This window comes from Phyllosticta citriasiana (assembly GCF_038021145.1).
Source record: "Phyllosticta citriasiana strain CBS 120426 chromosome Unknown IWZ02scaffold_6, whole genome shotgun sequence".
NCBI lineage: Eukaryota > Fungi > Ascomycota > Dothideomycetes > Botryosphaeriales > Phyllostictaceae > Phyllosticta > Phyllosticta citriasiana.
The window spans coordinates 1,908,157-1,921,709 of record NW_027117283.1 but is presented as its reverse complement, the minus strand read 5'-3'; the positions used below and the strand labels follow the sequence as shown (position 1 = coordinate 1,921,709).

At 56.0% G+C, this 13,553-nt stretch overlaps 6 protein-coding genes across 6 annotated transcripts; 5 read left to right on the top strand and 1 right to left on the bottom strand.

The window, feature by feature from the left end:
• Positions 1-238: 238 nt before the first annotated feature.
• Positions 239-1,476, bottom strand: IWZ02DRAFT_265905 (uncharacterized protein). Its single transcript, XM_066763416.1, has 4 exons — positions 1,074-1,476; positions 764-1,011; positions 628-708; positions 239-566 (listed from the first exon to the last, which is right to left on the bottom strand). The coding sequence occupies exons 1-4, from the start codon at positions 1,375-1,377 to the stop codon at positions 447-449; spliced, it is 753 nt and encodes a 250-aa protein (XP_066623379.1). The 5' UTR covers positions 1,378-1,476; the 3' UTR covers positions 239-446.
• Positions 1,477-2,644: 1,168 nt separating this feature from the next.
• IWZ02DRAFT_433118 (ribosomal RNA-processing protein 7-domain-containing protein) lies at positions 2,645-3,656 on the top strand (the record flags this gene model as incomplete). The annotated part of the gene is made up of 3 exons (XM_066766265.1): positions 2,645-3,179; positions 3,226-3,590; positions 3,645-3,656. 3 exons carry the CDS (start codon positions 2,645-2,647, stop codon positions 3,654-3,656), a joined length of 912 nt encoding a protein of 303 aa, XP_066623378.1.
• A 565-nt stretch (positions 3,657-4,221) lies between these two features.
• IWZ02DRAFT_469617 (nucleotide-diphospho-sugar transferase) lies at positions 4,222-5,854 on the top strand (the record flags this gene model as incomplete). Its single annotated transcript, XM_066768732.1, has 3 exons — positions 4,222-4,309; positions 4,357-5,735; positions 5,783-5,854. The coding sequence occupies 3 exons, from the start codon at positions 4,222-4,224 to the stop codon at positions 5,852-5,854; spliced, it is 1,539 nt and encodes a 512-aa protein (XP_066623377.1).
• A 234-nt stretch (positions 5,855-6,088) lies between these two features.
• Positions 6,089-7,421, top strand: IWZ02DRAFT_265709 (uncharacterized protein). The gene is made up of 5 exons (XM_066763413.1): positions 6,089-6,632; positions 6,774-6,795; positions 7,043-7,124; positions 7,180-7,215; positions 7,266-7,421. Exons 1-5 carry the CDS (start codon positions 6,343-6,345, stop codon positions 7,328-7,330), a joined length of 495 nt encoding a protein of 164 aa, XP_066623376.1. The 5' UTR covers positions 6,089-6,342; the 3' UTR covers positions 7,331-7,421.
• A 2,114-nt stretch (positions 7,422-9,535) lies between these two features.
• IWZ02DRAFT_265834 (RecA protein) lies at positions 9,536-10,801 on the top strand. Its single transcript, XM_066763414.1, has one exon. The coding sequence runs from the start codon at positions 9,656-9,658 to the stop codon at positions 10,313-10,315; it is 660 nt and encodes a 219-aa protein (XP_066623375.1). The 5' UTR covers positions 9,536-9,655; the 3' UTR covers positions 10,316-10,801.
• A 774-nt stretch (positions 10,802-11,575) lies between these two features.
• On the top strand, positions 11,576-12,283 carry IWZ02DRAFT_355572 (uncharacterized protein; the record flags this gene model as incomplete). Its single annotated transcript, XM_066764291.1, has 2 exons — positions 11,576-12,001; positions 12,071-12,283. Coding segments are annotated over 2 exons (639 nt in total), but the record flags the coding sequence as incomplete, so codon positions are not given.
• Between the last annotated feature and the right edge of the window lie 1,270 nt (positions 12,284-13,553).

Here is a 13,553-nt window from a genome sequence, read left to right as displayed (position 1 = left end):
GGCCATCAACGGTTACTATCATTCTTGGTGAATTGGCGCGCGCAAGACAAGCAGAAGTGTCGAGAAGTAGAGCGGAGGGAAGATAGAGAGCAAACCTAAAACGTCAATACTGACGGCAGATCTCGGCCCGTTCTCTCCTGGTTGACCGCCTACCCTGACATCGATTGACACTATGCGAGATCTGGTCCTCGGGAGCATTCAAACGGTAGGTAAGTATCTCCTGGCAGCATTGATTTCCCTGAGTTTTTGGGTGCCACAATGGAACACGACAGCACTTTCCACTTGGTTGATTCAGACCTGTCCTAGACTATTCTCGAGGGGCTTTTAGAAAGCTCGTGATCCCCCACAGGGAGCATTAGTGATCCAGTACCCCTGAACACCTCTTTGATCAGTCCATGAGGCAAGATTACCTAATTTGGTAATGGCCCAAGATCACATGCCAGATGTTAGCGGTGGTGACGGCACATGATGAAGTCGACCTCTCTGTCGGACAAGACGTGGCCAAAATAGTCGCGCTGGTCGTCTCCGGTGGGCGAATCGCCCTTTGGGAAGGGGTTTTGGCGGGGCTGTGTAGGGAAAAAGTCAGCGATGGCGTTCAAGTTTGGCTTCTCAGTGTTCGCGACTCACCTTTGGCTGATCCTCCTCCTCGAAGCGTTTGGCGAGCTGAGGATGCGTCGCGCACAGAGAATTGAGCTGCCAAAGAAAGACCTAGAAGAGTCTTAGCTGGGCCGACTAGCTTCTCGCCACTGAATCTTTCAAGTACCTCATGCAGGTTGTTGCGTCTGCGCGTGAGGGCCACCTTATCAATGAGGCGATTGACCATGGTGCAGTGTCGAGGTAGCGTGAGAAGCATGTAGCTCGTGTCATCAAAGCTCCACGGAGCCCGTTCGAAGCTGTCGATTCGCATGTTGAGCATGCCACCAATAGTGGTGAGTATTTCGGTGATTTCGAGGTAAAGGGCGGCCTGGTAGACCAGGACGTTCTGCTTGAAATCGTCCTTTCTTTTGATCGCTGCGCCTGCAGTCAGCCAACACCAGACTCAAATGGATGGATGGATGGATGGGTAGACTTGCGCATGAAATCGGCCGCTTCACAGGTGCGCGGAATCCACGCCGTTATGTAGCGCAGCGCGCCGAGCGCAACGTTGCCAGCGGGGATGAGCAGGTTGGTGTGCTCATCGGAGACAAGAAGTCGGCTTGCCAGGTTCGAAAACGCTTTGAGCGCGTTGCGCGGACATTCGACGACGACGCGCTGAGTGCCGTCCTCGGTCAAGAGCAGCTCGACCGTGGCCTTGGGGCCTTTGGTGAGAGTGGCTCGCTCGCTGCGAGGGAGCTCGCGGACCGGTCCTTCATGACGTGGTGGGCGTGGAGGAAGCATCTTGTTCGTAGGTTTGACACGGTGGAGGGTTGACAGGATGGTTGGAGAGTTGGGGTGGCGGCGGTAAGGTTGAGGTTGAGGCCGTGCATGGCAGACGAAAAGTGCCGCCCATGTATGTTGCAGAGACGCATGTCAGAGGGCGGCGACAATATGGCTTTGGTAAGTCGTGTGAGTGTATCGTGTGAAATCTGCCGCAGACATGAAGGCTCCATTCCATTGGACAGTGATTCTGATGGTCAGTCAATTGGAGAGACCGATTTTTGTGGTCACTTCTGTGGAGTTGGTGAATCGGGTCCAGTCTCTTTTGGCAACCAGGCCTTTAAATACTCCCCTCCCCATACTTCTATTGAAATCGGGAGTGAATGATATTTTGCACCAGCCTTTGGATGCAGGATGAAGCCTGAGAACGATGCTCGTGCTTCTGAATCTTTTCTAAGCAGAGGTACTCCTACTTGCCTGTAGTAAGTATACACGTGGAAGTCCGCTAAGGTATTTCCCTTTCAATGTCAGGGAAGGACGGCAATCCAGAAGTCGAGAAGTCAGTAGATTGAGATGATAAGTCCAGCAGACTAGTGCTTGTTGCAGATGTGCTCATGTTCCCCTCAGAATTCGCTGTGTAAACAGAGGACTGGGAAGTTCCGGATGCGTCAATGGAAAGAAGGACAGTGGCCCTTTAGGACATCCCAAGCCGGATGAATGAAGAGCATCCAGTCATCCAGATTGGGAAGATTACAGTTGTCCATGGCACAACTTGAATCGAGCCTACGTCTCGAAGTAGTGCTGAAAAAGAGCGACAAACCTTCCGAAGGTTGTCCATCAATGTTTCCACAACATTTAGGTGCTATAGCAGGTACAAGTCTTTCTTTCTTTCCCAAGCTTTGTCCGACGGAAGCAACAAGAACATACAAGAGTAAACCTGTGCAGGTAGACAGACACTCAAGGGGCCGAGGAGCATTTTCAGAGCCGAGGGACAATGATGGCAAGAGGATTGACAACTGCACCGCGTGTTCGCTATAGCCACAGACAAATGCGGAATCTGGATGAATCTCAGGTCGGCTCAGGCGTGGCAAGGTATCGGATGTAGGTTGTCGACGGGATGAAGGCGTCGGGAGTTCCTGGGGCCAGCAGAGCCGGCCAATCATTCGGGCCGATGTCATGCTCGATTCATGCTAGCCCGAAAACCCCGACTCCGCTGACTCTTGCGCTAACAATTTCCAAAACCAACTGACAGACCTCTCCCGCGCAACAGCGACAGATACAGTCCAAAATGGCCCCGTCAAAGCACCCTGTCAAAGTCGGAGACTATACAGTCTTGCCTCTTGCCATTCCACCAACCGATTCATACCCGACCGCAACTACGCACTTTCTCTACGTCCGCGCGCATGCGCCAAAAATTCCCGACAGCGACTCGCACCGCTCGCTCTTTGCCAGCAACCTCCCCATCGACGCGTCAGAGAAATCGTTGCGCACACTATTCAGCGAAAACCTGGGAGGCGCAAGACTAGACCGTGTTGAGATTGAGGGTGCGCGACCGAAAAAGAATCAGCGCGGCGCCGCGCTGAGCGGAGCAGGCAGCGGGACAACAAAAGCGGGCAAGAAGAGGAAGAGGGGCGGGGAAACAGATACTACAGAGGTGGAGCTGCCGCAGACGTGGGACAAGGAGCTTCTGAAGAGTGGGAGTAGCGCGGTGCTCGTGTTTGTGGACAAGGCGAGTGCGGAGTTGGTTCTGAAGGAAGTTGTGAAGGCGGCAAAGAAGAGGACAGAAGTGCAGTGGAAGGGCGAAGATGGTCTGGGTATCGAGAGTGAGTTTTGCGTTCTGCGTCTGCTACTCAATGCTGACGCGTGCAGGATATCGTATCCATCATCACCTGACGTTTCCTCCCCGCGATATGCTTCAGGGCACAGTCAACTCTTTCCTTACAAGATGGGCCAATATGGAGGGAGCACGAGCAAGAGAGCTGGCCAAGCAACGCAGCGTGCCAGACGACGATGGCTTCATCACCGTTACTAGAGGTGGTCGGGCTGGCCCGGCGCGGGTCGAAGAGGCACAGGCAGCAGCGGAGAAGCTCAAGGAAAAGCAAAAGCCGCCAGAGAATTTCTACCGCTTCCAGACGCGCGAGAAGAAGAAGGAGACGGCAGAGAAACTAAAGCGCGAGTTCCAAGAGGACAGAAAGAGGGTCGAGCGGATGAGGACGCTCAAGGGAAAGATCAAGGTACGTTCAAGTCAGGGTTACTAGGTGGAATGAGGCTGACTCTAGATTCTACAGCCGGAAAGCTGAGCGGGTATTGGCTTGGCAGGGGGTGCATACAACGGCTGGATTGTTATAGAACTGCGTTTGTCTGACGTATTGAAAACAAGCAGGGGAGGCACGTGGAGAGAGTCTGGCCAAGAATCGGTGGCTGTGCAAGGTGGCGTCTTCTAAGAAGGGGGCCAGGGCTGGCACAAGGGGTGGGGTCACACAGGGCGCTGTGGTTCTGCCATACGAGAAGCCAGGCCGCAAAATAGCAGGGAGAAACAACAGTCGAAAGAAAGGCAATTGAGCGAGGTGCAGTCGAGCTGGTACTGCCTTCCAGTCAGCTCTCCCAGATCCAGCAATCGTTGTGCAAGCAGACATGTCGTCCTCGCAAGCGGCGTGGCTGGTCTCGCATCCCTGCAGGCGGTGAGCGGCGCTAGGCTAAATTTAAGCGCGCGCAGTCATGCATCATGGCCCTCTCCGTGGGGCTGGCTCCGTTGCACTGGCTGCACCCTCCCCTCCTTTAAACACGATCAGCTCCCCTCTCCTCTTCTCCATTACCTCGATACTCTCTTCATATACCCCTCTGAACCTACATTTTGCTTCCACCATGGCCGCCGTCAAAGACCTTGCACAAAATGTCCTCGGCAAGCTGAACATTGGCTCGAGCGGTGCCCCGCCCAAGGAGCCTTCGGCAGGTAATGTTTTCGTCCTGTTTGCGTTTGCTGAGCTAAAATATGTGCAGAGGAACTCCAGGCCCTCCGTGAAAAATACACCAAGGCAGGCCAGGGCCAAGTCTTTACCTTCTACGACCAGCTCGACACGGCCGAAAAAGCTGCCCTGTTCCAGCAGCTGTCCGGCATCAACCCCGAGTACATTAACGAAATCACCAACCGCGCCGTCAACCCGCCCAAGACCGAGAGCGAAGATGCCGCACCCAAGTTCGAGCCGCTGCCCACGTCGGCCACGTCGTCGGTGCTCGACTCCAAGCCAGAAGACTTGCAAAAGTGGTACGACCAGGGTCTTGAGTTCATTGCAGAGAACAAGGTGGCGGTGGTGTTGATGGCCGGTGGCCAGGGTACGCGTCTGGGTAGCTCAGCACCCAAAGGCTGCTTCGACATTGGCCTGCCCAGCCACAAGTCGCTGTTCCAGCTCCAAGCAGAGCGCATCTGGAAGGTACAGCAGCTCGCCCAGAAGAAGCACGGTAAACAAGAGGTAATTGTTCCGTGGTACGTCATGACCAGCGGACCGACCAGGGGTCCGACGGAGGAGTTCTTCGAGAAAAACAACTACTTCGGCCTGAAGAAGGACAATGTCATCATCTTCGAGCAGGGTGTGCTGCCGTGCATTTCCAACGACGGCAAAATCCTGCTGGAGAGCAAGGGCAAGGTCGCCGTCGCCCCTGATGGCAACGGAGGCATCTACCAGGCTCTCATCACCTCGTCGGTGGTCTCCGACATGGGAAAGAGGGGTGTCCAGCACGTCCATGCATACTGCGTCGACAACTGCTTGGTCAGGGTTGCCGACCCTACCTTTATTGGCTTCTCAGCGTCCAAAGACGTTGAGATTGCCACCAAGGTAGTTCGCAAGCGCGATGCCAAGGAGTCTGTCGGTCTCATCATGCAGAGGAATGGCAAGCCAGACGTGGTCGAGTACTCTGAAATCTCGTCCGAAATGGCCGAGGCCAAGGACTCGAGCAACTCGGAACTTCTCAAGTTCCGCGCTGCCAACATTGTCAACCACTACTACTCTTTCCGTTTCCTCGACAGAATCCCGCAGTGGGCACACAAGTTGCCGCACCACGTGGCGCGCAAAAAGATTCCCAGCGTCAACATTGAGAGCGGCGAGACGATCAAGCCGGAGAAGCCCAACGGTATCAAGCTCGAGCAATTCGTTTTTGACTGCTTCCCCTTCCTGCCCATGGACAAGTTTGCGTGTATGGAGGTGAGGCGCGAGGATGAATTTTCGCCGCTCAAGAATGCGCGCGGGACGGGCGAGGATGATCCCGACACGAGCAAGAGGGACATTATGGACCAGGGCAAGAAGTGGGTGCAGGCTGCAGGCGGCGTCGTGACGGGCGAAAAGGACGAGGAGGGTGTCGAGGTGTCGCCGCTTATCAGCTACGTAGGTGACAGAGAAACCGCGGACGAGCATTTGCTGACATTGAGCAGGGTGGCGAGGGGCTCGAGTTCCTCAAGGACAGGACCATCAAGGCACCGGCCGTCATTGAAAAGGAAGACTAAGGTTGAGGTGAGCGATCGGACGCGGTACGGCGCGGCAGGCGGCAAAGACGGCACAAGCAGATGTACATGTCAAGCATTTGAAGGGCAGATGAATGCACCAAAATACCTGAGACGATGGTGATATGACAGCAGCTGGAGTGATGCGACGAGCGGTTAGCTGATAGCTAGCATCTGAAGGGCTTGCGGAGCTCGGGGGGGGGGGGGGGGGGCCGGTTGCTTGTAGATTGCCCAAAAGGGTGGGGGAGGTCGAGAAGGATCCCTGCGGGCGACACGTGACGAATGGGCTTTTCGGGCTCCCTGTAGGTAGCGCGGTGGGCGGATCGAGCTCCCCGGATGGTCATCCCGTCTTGATTTGATTTGACCGAGGTGGGCTGCAGTTGCATCTGCATGAGGTGGACTGCACGCAGCGAGCGCGCGCCACGGCCAACGCAGCGAAGCCGACGGGGATAATGTGCTGAAAGCGGCGGCCAGACCAGAGACAGACGTGCATGGAGACAGGAGCGCCCGGCTATGGGGACGGCGACGCACCGTCATCGTCACCTAGAGCCACCCACCTCGCAGTCGCGGTCCCTCTGTCTGGACGTGGACCGTGTCGGGTCGGGTCAAGGTGGGTGTGGGTCGGTGCGCAAGTCTCGCCCGGTGCGCTTGAAAAGATGATCGACCCAAGCGACCCTCGCTCTTCTTCCTACAAATACCCACCGCTGCCCAAACCCCCCTCTTCTTGCGAGTCGCCGTTGAGTCGTTGTCCTTGTACACGAGCAGATTCGCTGAAGAGAGAGTGAGTTGACAATGCCTGCACCTGCTTCCTCACGCCCGTCACTTGCGCTGCGCTGCGCTGCGTTGCTCAGCGCCGTCTCATGTGCCGTGCCTCCTTCAGGCAAAATTTATCGCCGCTGACCCTCTGCCTCTCTACGCGCAGTTTTACGCCGTTTGTCCCCAAGGTATGCGCAATTGCCTCCTCCAAGTCCCTCACAACCCCGCCGCCGCTCTTCGACGCTGGCTGTCGCGCTCGCCGTTCTCTGCCGCCCGTCATGTCCATCACCCAAACGCCGCAACCTTCTTCGACCCTCCGCACCATGCGCCTCGATCCGCTAGCCACCCGCCATGACCAAGCCCAAGCTGCAAATCTTTTGGAGAGCTGGCAATCATAACTTTCAAGGTCGAATCTCTGACTTGGGCGTCCCGCAGTTACACGAGGTAGAAAGCAGAAGAATGTCGTCCCTGTCGCGTCGCGCGTGCTACAAGTGTGGCAACGTTGGTCACTACGCCGGTAGGGAGACGAGGCTTTTGTTGCTGCGTAGTTTTTGCCGCTGACTTGTTCCAAGAGGTTTGCTCTTCGTCCGAGAGACTTTGCTACAACTGTAAGTCGATTCACCCCAGGCCAAGACAAATTAATGCTGACTACTCCTAGGCAAGCAACCTGGTATGTGCGGACGCAATTCCAGTCCCGCTCAATCTGATTGTCCTAGGCCATGAGTCCAACACCTGCCCCCACCCGCGCACCACCGAGGGAAAGCAGTGCTACCACTGCCAGGGCCTCGGCCATGTTCAGGCTGACTGCCCAACCCTACGCCTGAGCGGCGCCGGAACCAGCGGCCGCTGCTACTCATGCGGACAGCCCGGCCACCTTGCTCGTGCTTGCCCCAACCCCGCTGGAATGCGTCCCGGTATGCCTCGCGGTGGTTATGGCGGATTCCGCGGCGGCTTCGGCGGCGGCCGTCCTGCGACCTGCTACAAGTGCGGCGGCCCAAACCACTTTGCGCGCGACTGCCAGGCTCAGGCCATGAAGTGCTACGCCTGTGGCAAGCTCGGCCACATCTCGCGCGACTGCACTGCTCCCAATGGCGGCCCTCTTAGCACCGCTGGCAAGACCTGCTACCGCTGCGGTCAGGCCGGCCACATCTCTCGAGAATGCCCTGCGGCCGAAATCAACGGCGACGACGGTCTCGCTGCTCCCCAGCAGGCCCCGGTCCAGCCCCCTGCGCCCACGACTGCTGTCGCCTAGGCAGTGACTGAACACGGCCAGTGGGTGGTCTTTGGGCACGGCAACCACCTAGGCTACTAGTCCTGCCCGCGTCGATTAAATACCTGTCGTTACTTCGCTTCTATACCACCAAGCTTTTCCCTTGTTTCCCGTTTTCCACAGTCGCTTTCAGGTTGCCACTCTCCCTTCCGCTGGCACCGGCATCGTAACGATGACAACGACCCCCACACCACAAAAAAAAGTAATTTGACGAGATCCCGATACCCATGATTTGCATCCCCACGACACCTCATACCCGAGCGATTGGTGCTCCAGGACTACAGCTTCATATCTCTTTTTTCCGGTTCGACAATCCGATTGGCAACGGCTCAGGATGTTGGAAAAAGAAGAGTGCAGAGACGTTGGCAGTTCTGGGGAAAACCCGGAAGGCGGAGGCTGGAAGCGAGTGAAAGTACGAGGGTGAGGGCGAGAGGGACTTTGAGTTGCAGGGAGAGAAGCTGTTATGTTGTCGGTAGTCTAGGCAGGACGTTTGGCAGACTCAAAACCTTTGGCTGCGATTGTTTGGGCATGCCGTTTTGAATATGCTGCCCGCCGTGGTTGATGATTTGTTGAGGAGTTGGTACGGACGACGTTGTGACGTGGTGCTGTGGACGCGGCAGAGGTGAGGTGAGACCGAGGCTTGGTGACCAAAGCCGTGGCACACGACAAAAGTTGGGTGAGCAGTGGAGCGCAAATTGGGAGCATTCAAGTCCCATTATACCAGAGTACTCAGGAGCATTCAAGCGTCTATGAAGGACAGCAACAAGAAGCATTCAGGGCCCGGTCTTGTGTCTGCGACGTCTTTTGGCACTGAGCCTTGGACCCTGAATTTTGGCGAGCGGCACATCTCTCTCTCTCTCTCTCTGTGCCTGCTTCAACATCAACACCGACACATGTAAAGATTGCGCCACAACAGCGCTTGTTATTCAACTCGTCTCAACTGCTTCGCCACACCTGTCGCCATGCCCGGTTCAGTAGCCAGCGACGAGTCGGGAGATGTGAGCTCTCAGCTCCAACAGTACCCCAAGCCTTGCTGACTTGCAGCCAGGACGTGTTTATTGTCGACATTGATCAGATTCAAGCTCATGGTATGATGATTCAATCCTCTCGTAGCCCAAGTCACAAAGCTGACGCCAAGCACAGGCATCAGTGCCGTCGACATCACCAAGCTCAAAACCAATGGCTACTACACTGTCGCGGTAAGCGCCTTCAGCGGCTCTGGTGTCAACTCAGCTCTGACGTCTGCAGTCTGTCCACTCCGCCACACGACGCAATTTGCTCAAGATTAAAGGATTCAGCGAGATCAAAGTAGACAAGGTCAAGGACGCCATTGTAAAATGCCAGGTACGCACTCACATTTGGTTCCCTCCGGCTGTCAAGCGAACCAATACTCCCTTGCCCAGTCGCAGTGCCAGGAAATGGCCCTTTTTTTTTCTTTTTTTTCTTTTTTTTCTTTTTGACATCCACCATGAGCTTTGTCATGAGTGTCGTGCTAATCCCACAGCAGCCCAATGGTATCGGATTCATGACGGCTGCTGAGCTTGGCCAGTTTCGCAAGCGCTGCGTCACCATCTCAACCGGAAGCAAGCAATTCGACGCCATGCTGGGCGGGTGGGTTGCACTCGGGCTGATGGTGATGATGCGCGCGCTAACTCGCCCCAGAGGCTTTCAGAGCATGTCTCTCTGTGAGGTCTACGGCGAATTTAGATGCGGAAAGACGCAGCTGTCGCACACCATGTCTGTCATTGCGCAGCTGCCCAAGGAGATGGGCGGTGCAGATGGCAAGGTGGCGTATATTGGTTTGTTCCACCACTGTATACACCAATTTCTGTAGGTACCGACTGATGAATGCAGACACCGAAGGCACATTCCGCCCCGAACGTATCGCACAAATCGCTGAGCGCTTCGGCGTCGACCCTGACCAAACGCTCGACAACATCATCTACGCGCGAGCTGTCAACAGCGAACATCAGCACGAGCTGCTCAACCGGCTGGCCGAGTCGTTTGCGACCAACGAGTACCGGCTGCTCATCGTCGACAGCATCATGGCGCTGTTCCGCGTCGACTACACCGGACGCGGCGAGCTAAATGAGCGCCAGCAAAAGCTCAATCAGTTTCTGACCAAGCTGACCCAAATCGCGCACGAGTTCAACGTCGTCGTGCTCATGACCAACCAGGTTCAGAGCGACCCGGGCGCTAGCGCCATGTTCGCGGGCGCCGACGGCAGGAAGCCCGTTGGCGGACACATTCTGGCGCATGCCTCTTCGACGAGGATACTGCTCAGAAAGGGCCGTGGCGACGAGCGTGTAGCCAAGATTCAGGACTCACCTGGTATGTCGATGGCGACTTTGAAGGTTGCGTTGCTGACTGACGATTGCAGACCGCCCCGAAGGAGAAGCCACCTACATTATCACCAACGGCGGCATCAACGATCCTGAAAAGGCGTGATATGTCTACCGTTTGCGACACAGCTACGATTTCGCTTCGTCTACCCGAATTGGACGTTGTCTGACGCAATCTTCGATTGTTTGCTGAACCAGAGGCCTGCATTGGCTTTCGGCGTTTGTCTTTTACTTACAGTATGGCCACGCATTGCTCTATACCAATTGCTGTCACATTTAAGTTGCTGGAGTTAGGGAAGACGGCACTCTAGAGAAGATTTTTGCTACCTAGGAAGAGTTTGTGAGATTATTTAGGACGGAGGACGTTGAAGGGTCTGGTTAACAGCAGATGCAGCGATTCGGAGGATGCACCAAGAATAAATCTCTATTGGCATTCAAAACTGCCGTCCAACCTAAGAAATTCCAACACTTGAGCTAGAAACTTTAGCGCACACGACGGCTGTTTGCTCGAATGGCTAGCTAGGCGGTCGAACGCAATCTAGAATCTTCGCTCCTTGTTTCTACAAGCCCATTACTTCTCTGGACACGACGAAATTCAGCATTCCGTGGTGCGTCCCAAGGACCACAGAAGCGTCTGAAGACGCTCCCTGTCCCAATATCGTAATCTCTGTGACGACGTTCTCAACAAGCCTTCCATCTATCCCTGGTCCAGCGAGCGAGGCGTGGTGGCAAAGTGGCACACGCAAACATCGCTTCCGCAAGGTGGAGGTTGTGAATGATTCCAGTCGGTATGCGCTTCAGATGCTTGAATGCTCCTAAGAACTTCATCGTCCAGGAGCTTAAATGCCCCCAATGATTCCCCCGTCCAGCTGTATGAATGATTGCTATTGACTTTTAGCACCGAAACTTAGAGCGCCAACCCACCACTTACCCCTACCCTTGTGCTCGTGCCTTGACCGCGGAACGGTACCGCATCATGCACGGGAGCTTGGGGTAGCTCTTTTCAGCTTTCCGCGCGCCGACAGACAGGGTAGCAGGGAGTGCAGGCGGCAGCTTGCAGCTTGCGTCATGGCAACCACAGCAACAACCAGAGCTTTTCCTGACAACGTCGAGCTCATCGACAATGCATCCTCACCTTCGTCCTCCTCCAGACCCACCATCGCGTCAATCACGACAGCTCGCTTGGCCATCCGTGGCAGCAACAGCAACGACAGCAACGGCCAAGCTGTCAGCAACAAAAGTGCTACCTCCAGCGCTATGAGCTACAACAGCACCATGATTCATGACGCCGACGCGGCCGCTGCCTCACTTCAACTGCAATCCGAACACGCGATACAGCTCCTGCGCACCCATCGACGGCGCCCCCTTTTGCACCACCTGCGCGCCGGCCCGTCGTGGCTCCTACAATTGCCGCGACCCATCGCTGCGACGAGGCGCGGAGCCCGTGGATTCTACAATGTCTTGATCGACCCCATATTTAGGGACCGGACAGAGGGCGACAAGGGACTTGGAAACGAGAATGATGCCGAGGCACGGTCGTGGGTTGCAAGAGCCATGGGTAGGGGCAAGAGCGTGGGGAGCATTGAAGAAGTTCACGAGTTGATCGGGGAGGTTGAGACGCTTGCTGGCAAGGGGAAAAGAGGGACAGGAGGGCGAGCATCCATGAGGGAGTCAGAGGCAGCTATTGATGTTGTCGTCATATCTTCGCAGGGGAAGTTCTCCGCGGAAGAAAGCGAAGCTTTACTCCAAATCAACTCTGACGTCCCCGTTTTTGCACTCGAGGTTCGCCGACCTCCATGATTCCCAAACCACAGTGCTAAAAGGCGATGTAACTGACTAATCGTGCGCCAGGAAGCAATCCCCAACGTCACTGCCCTCGACCACTTCCGCCTCGTCTGTCCCATCCCGTCCTTCTCGCGTCACGATCCCGACTGGCGCGCCACGTCGCTGCCTCCACTACCCGAATGGCTCGCCGTGTCGAGACCTGAATCCTCCCAAGCAGCGACAGCCACCACGTCTACTCTCATGAACAAGGCGTCGTCGAGGCCGCCCGCTCTCCTCTTCGCCTTTGCGACGCCTAACCCTCCGGACCACGCTTGCTCGCCCTCAATGCCCTCCAGCGCGCGATCAAGACCACAGGCGCAAGAGCGCAGCCAGAGTTCTGCTCGCGCGCTGCTACACAATGGGTGGGCGCCAGCTGCACAGGCGAGTCCTGCGTCCGAAGGCGCCGAGTGCGTCCTATTCATAGCAGGGAGCGCAAAGGACGCAAAAGGCCAGACAAGTGGAGAGAATTCGAGGCCAGTACGCCGTAATCAACAAGGCGTGGATGAAGATGGCGACGCACTGCTGTCCCCGGATGCCATCAGAGCCGTCGCGTACGCCTGCCCAAGCGTCGATGTGCTTGCCGTCATGGCGCCGGGCGTCGCGGCAGACGGGCAGCAGGGGAAAAGCACGTTCGATTCCAAACGCAGCCACGCCCGCGCACAAAAGCTGCTGCGCGCTCGCTATTGGATCAACGTTGGGAGAGAGGGCAAACCTGACAAGCGTGGAGCAGTCGGCCGCCGGTGCGGCGCAAGCGATAGCGACAATTGGGTCAGAGTGTCGAATGATGGTGCGAGTCAAAGCGGTGGTGGGACGGGAGCTCGGTGGTACACGCCTTGGCGCTGGCCGGGCGCTGGAGTGAGGTGGTTGTTGAACGGCAAGGGTGGCAGTGGTGGGGAGACAAAGGGCAAAAAGAGGGGGCTTGATGAGAGTGATGAGGAGGAACAGGAAGAGTTTGACGAGGACGGAGAAGACGATGAGGACGGGCAGCAGGCAGACGACGACGCGAACAATGGCGTCGTTGGACACGAAGATGAAGTGGAAGGAGATGACGAGGATGAAGCGTTGGATCCGTGGAGAGACGTCCAGCGCTGCAATCTCGGTGGCGGAGAGAGCAGAGTCCTGGTTTGAGTCTTTTCTCGACTTTCGTCTCATCTCATTATCACCATTGTTGACCATTTCCAATTTCCCACTTCTCACTCTGCCTGGTCTACACTTCACCTGCTCTCCCCCTTCCCTCTTTGTCTTCCTCTGCATTTCCAAGTCTCCACATTTCTCTGCCTGGGTGTTGCTGGCATGCGGCTTTTGCGTTGGCGACGGGCCGGCACAGGCGTACCAGTGGCATAGTTAATCAGATTTTATTCAGCATTGCGTCCACAACGGCGTAGAAATCACACCACAACAGCATTGCACGGCTCTAGTACCGCGAGCAATGATCAAAAGAGATGACTGCGAAAACCTGGCATGACCATAGTGAATGCATAGAGAAATGAGACGTCCTCCAGGTAGCGGT

What these genes read in the sequence shown, in the direction of transcription:
- IWZ02DRAFT_265905 (XM_066763416.1), bottom strand. Translation starts at nt 1,377, where the DNA reads ATGCTTCCTCCACGCCCACCACGTCATGAAGGACCGGTCCGCGAGCTC. An exon ending in TGAAGCGGCCGATTTCATGC is followed by an intron (nt 1,012 to 1,073) that starts GCAAGTCTACCC and finishes CTGCAGGCGCAG; the next exon opens with CGATCAAAAGAAAGGACGAT. An exon ending in GACGCAACAACCTGCATGAG is followed by an intron (nt 709 to 763) that starts GTACTTGAAAGA and finishes AGACTCTTCTAG; the next exon opens with GTCTTTCTTTGGCAGCTCAA.
- IWZ02DRAFT_265834 (XM_066763414.1), top strand. Translation starts at nt 9,656, where the DNA reads ATGGCAAGGTGGCGTATATTGGTTTGTTCCACCACTGTATACACCAAT.
- IWZ02DRAFT_265709 (XM_066763413.1), top strand. Translation starts at nt 6,343, where the DNA reads ATGGAGACAGGAGCGCCCGGCTATGGGGACGGCGACGCACCGTCATCG. An exon ending in GCAGATTCGCTGAAGAGAGA is followed by an intron (nt 6,633 to 6,773) that starts GTGAGTTGACAA and finishes CTCTACGCGCAG; the next exon opens with TTTTACGCCGTTTGTCCCCA. An exon ending in CGAGAGACTTTGCTACAACT is followed by an intron (nt 7,216 to 7,265) that starts GTAAGTCGATTC and finishes GACTACTCCTAG; the next exon opens with GCAAGCAACCTGGTATGTGC.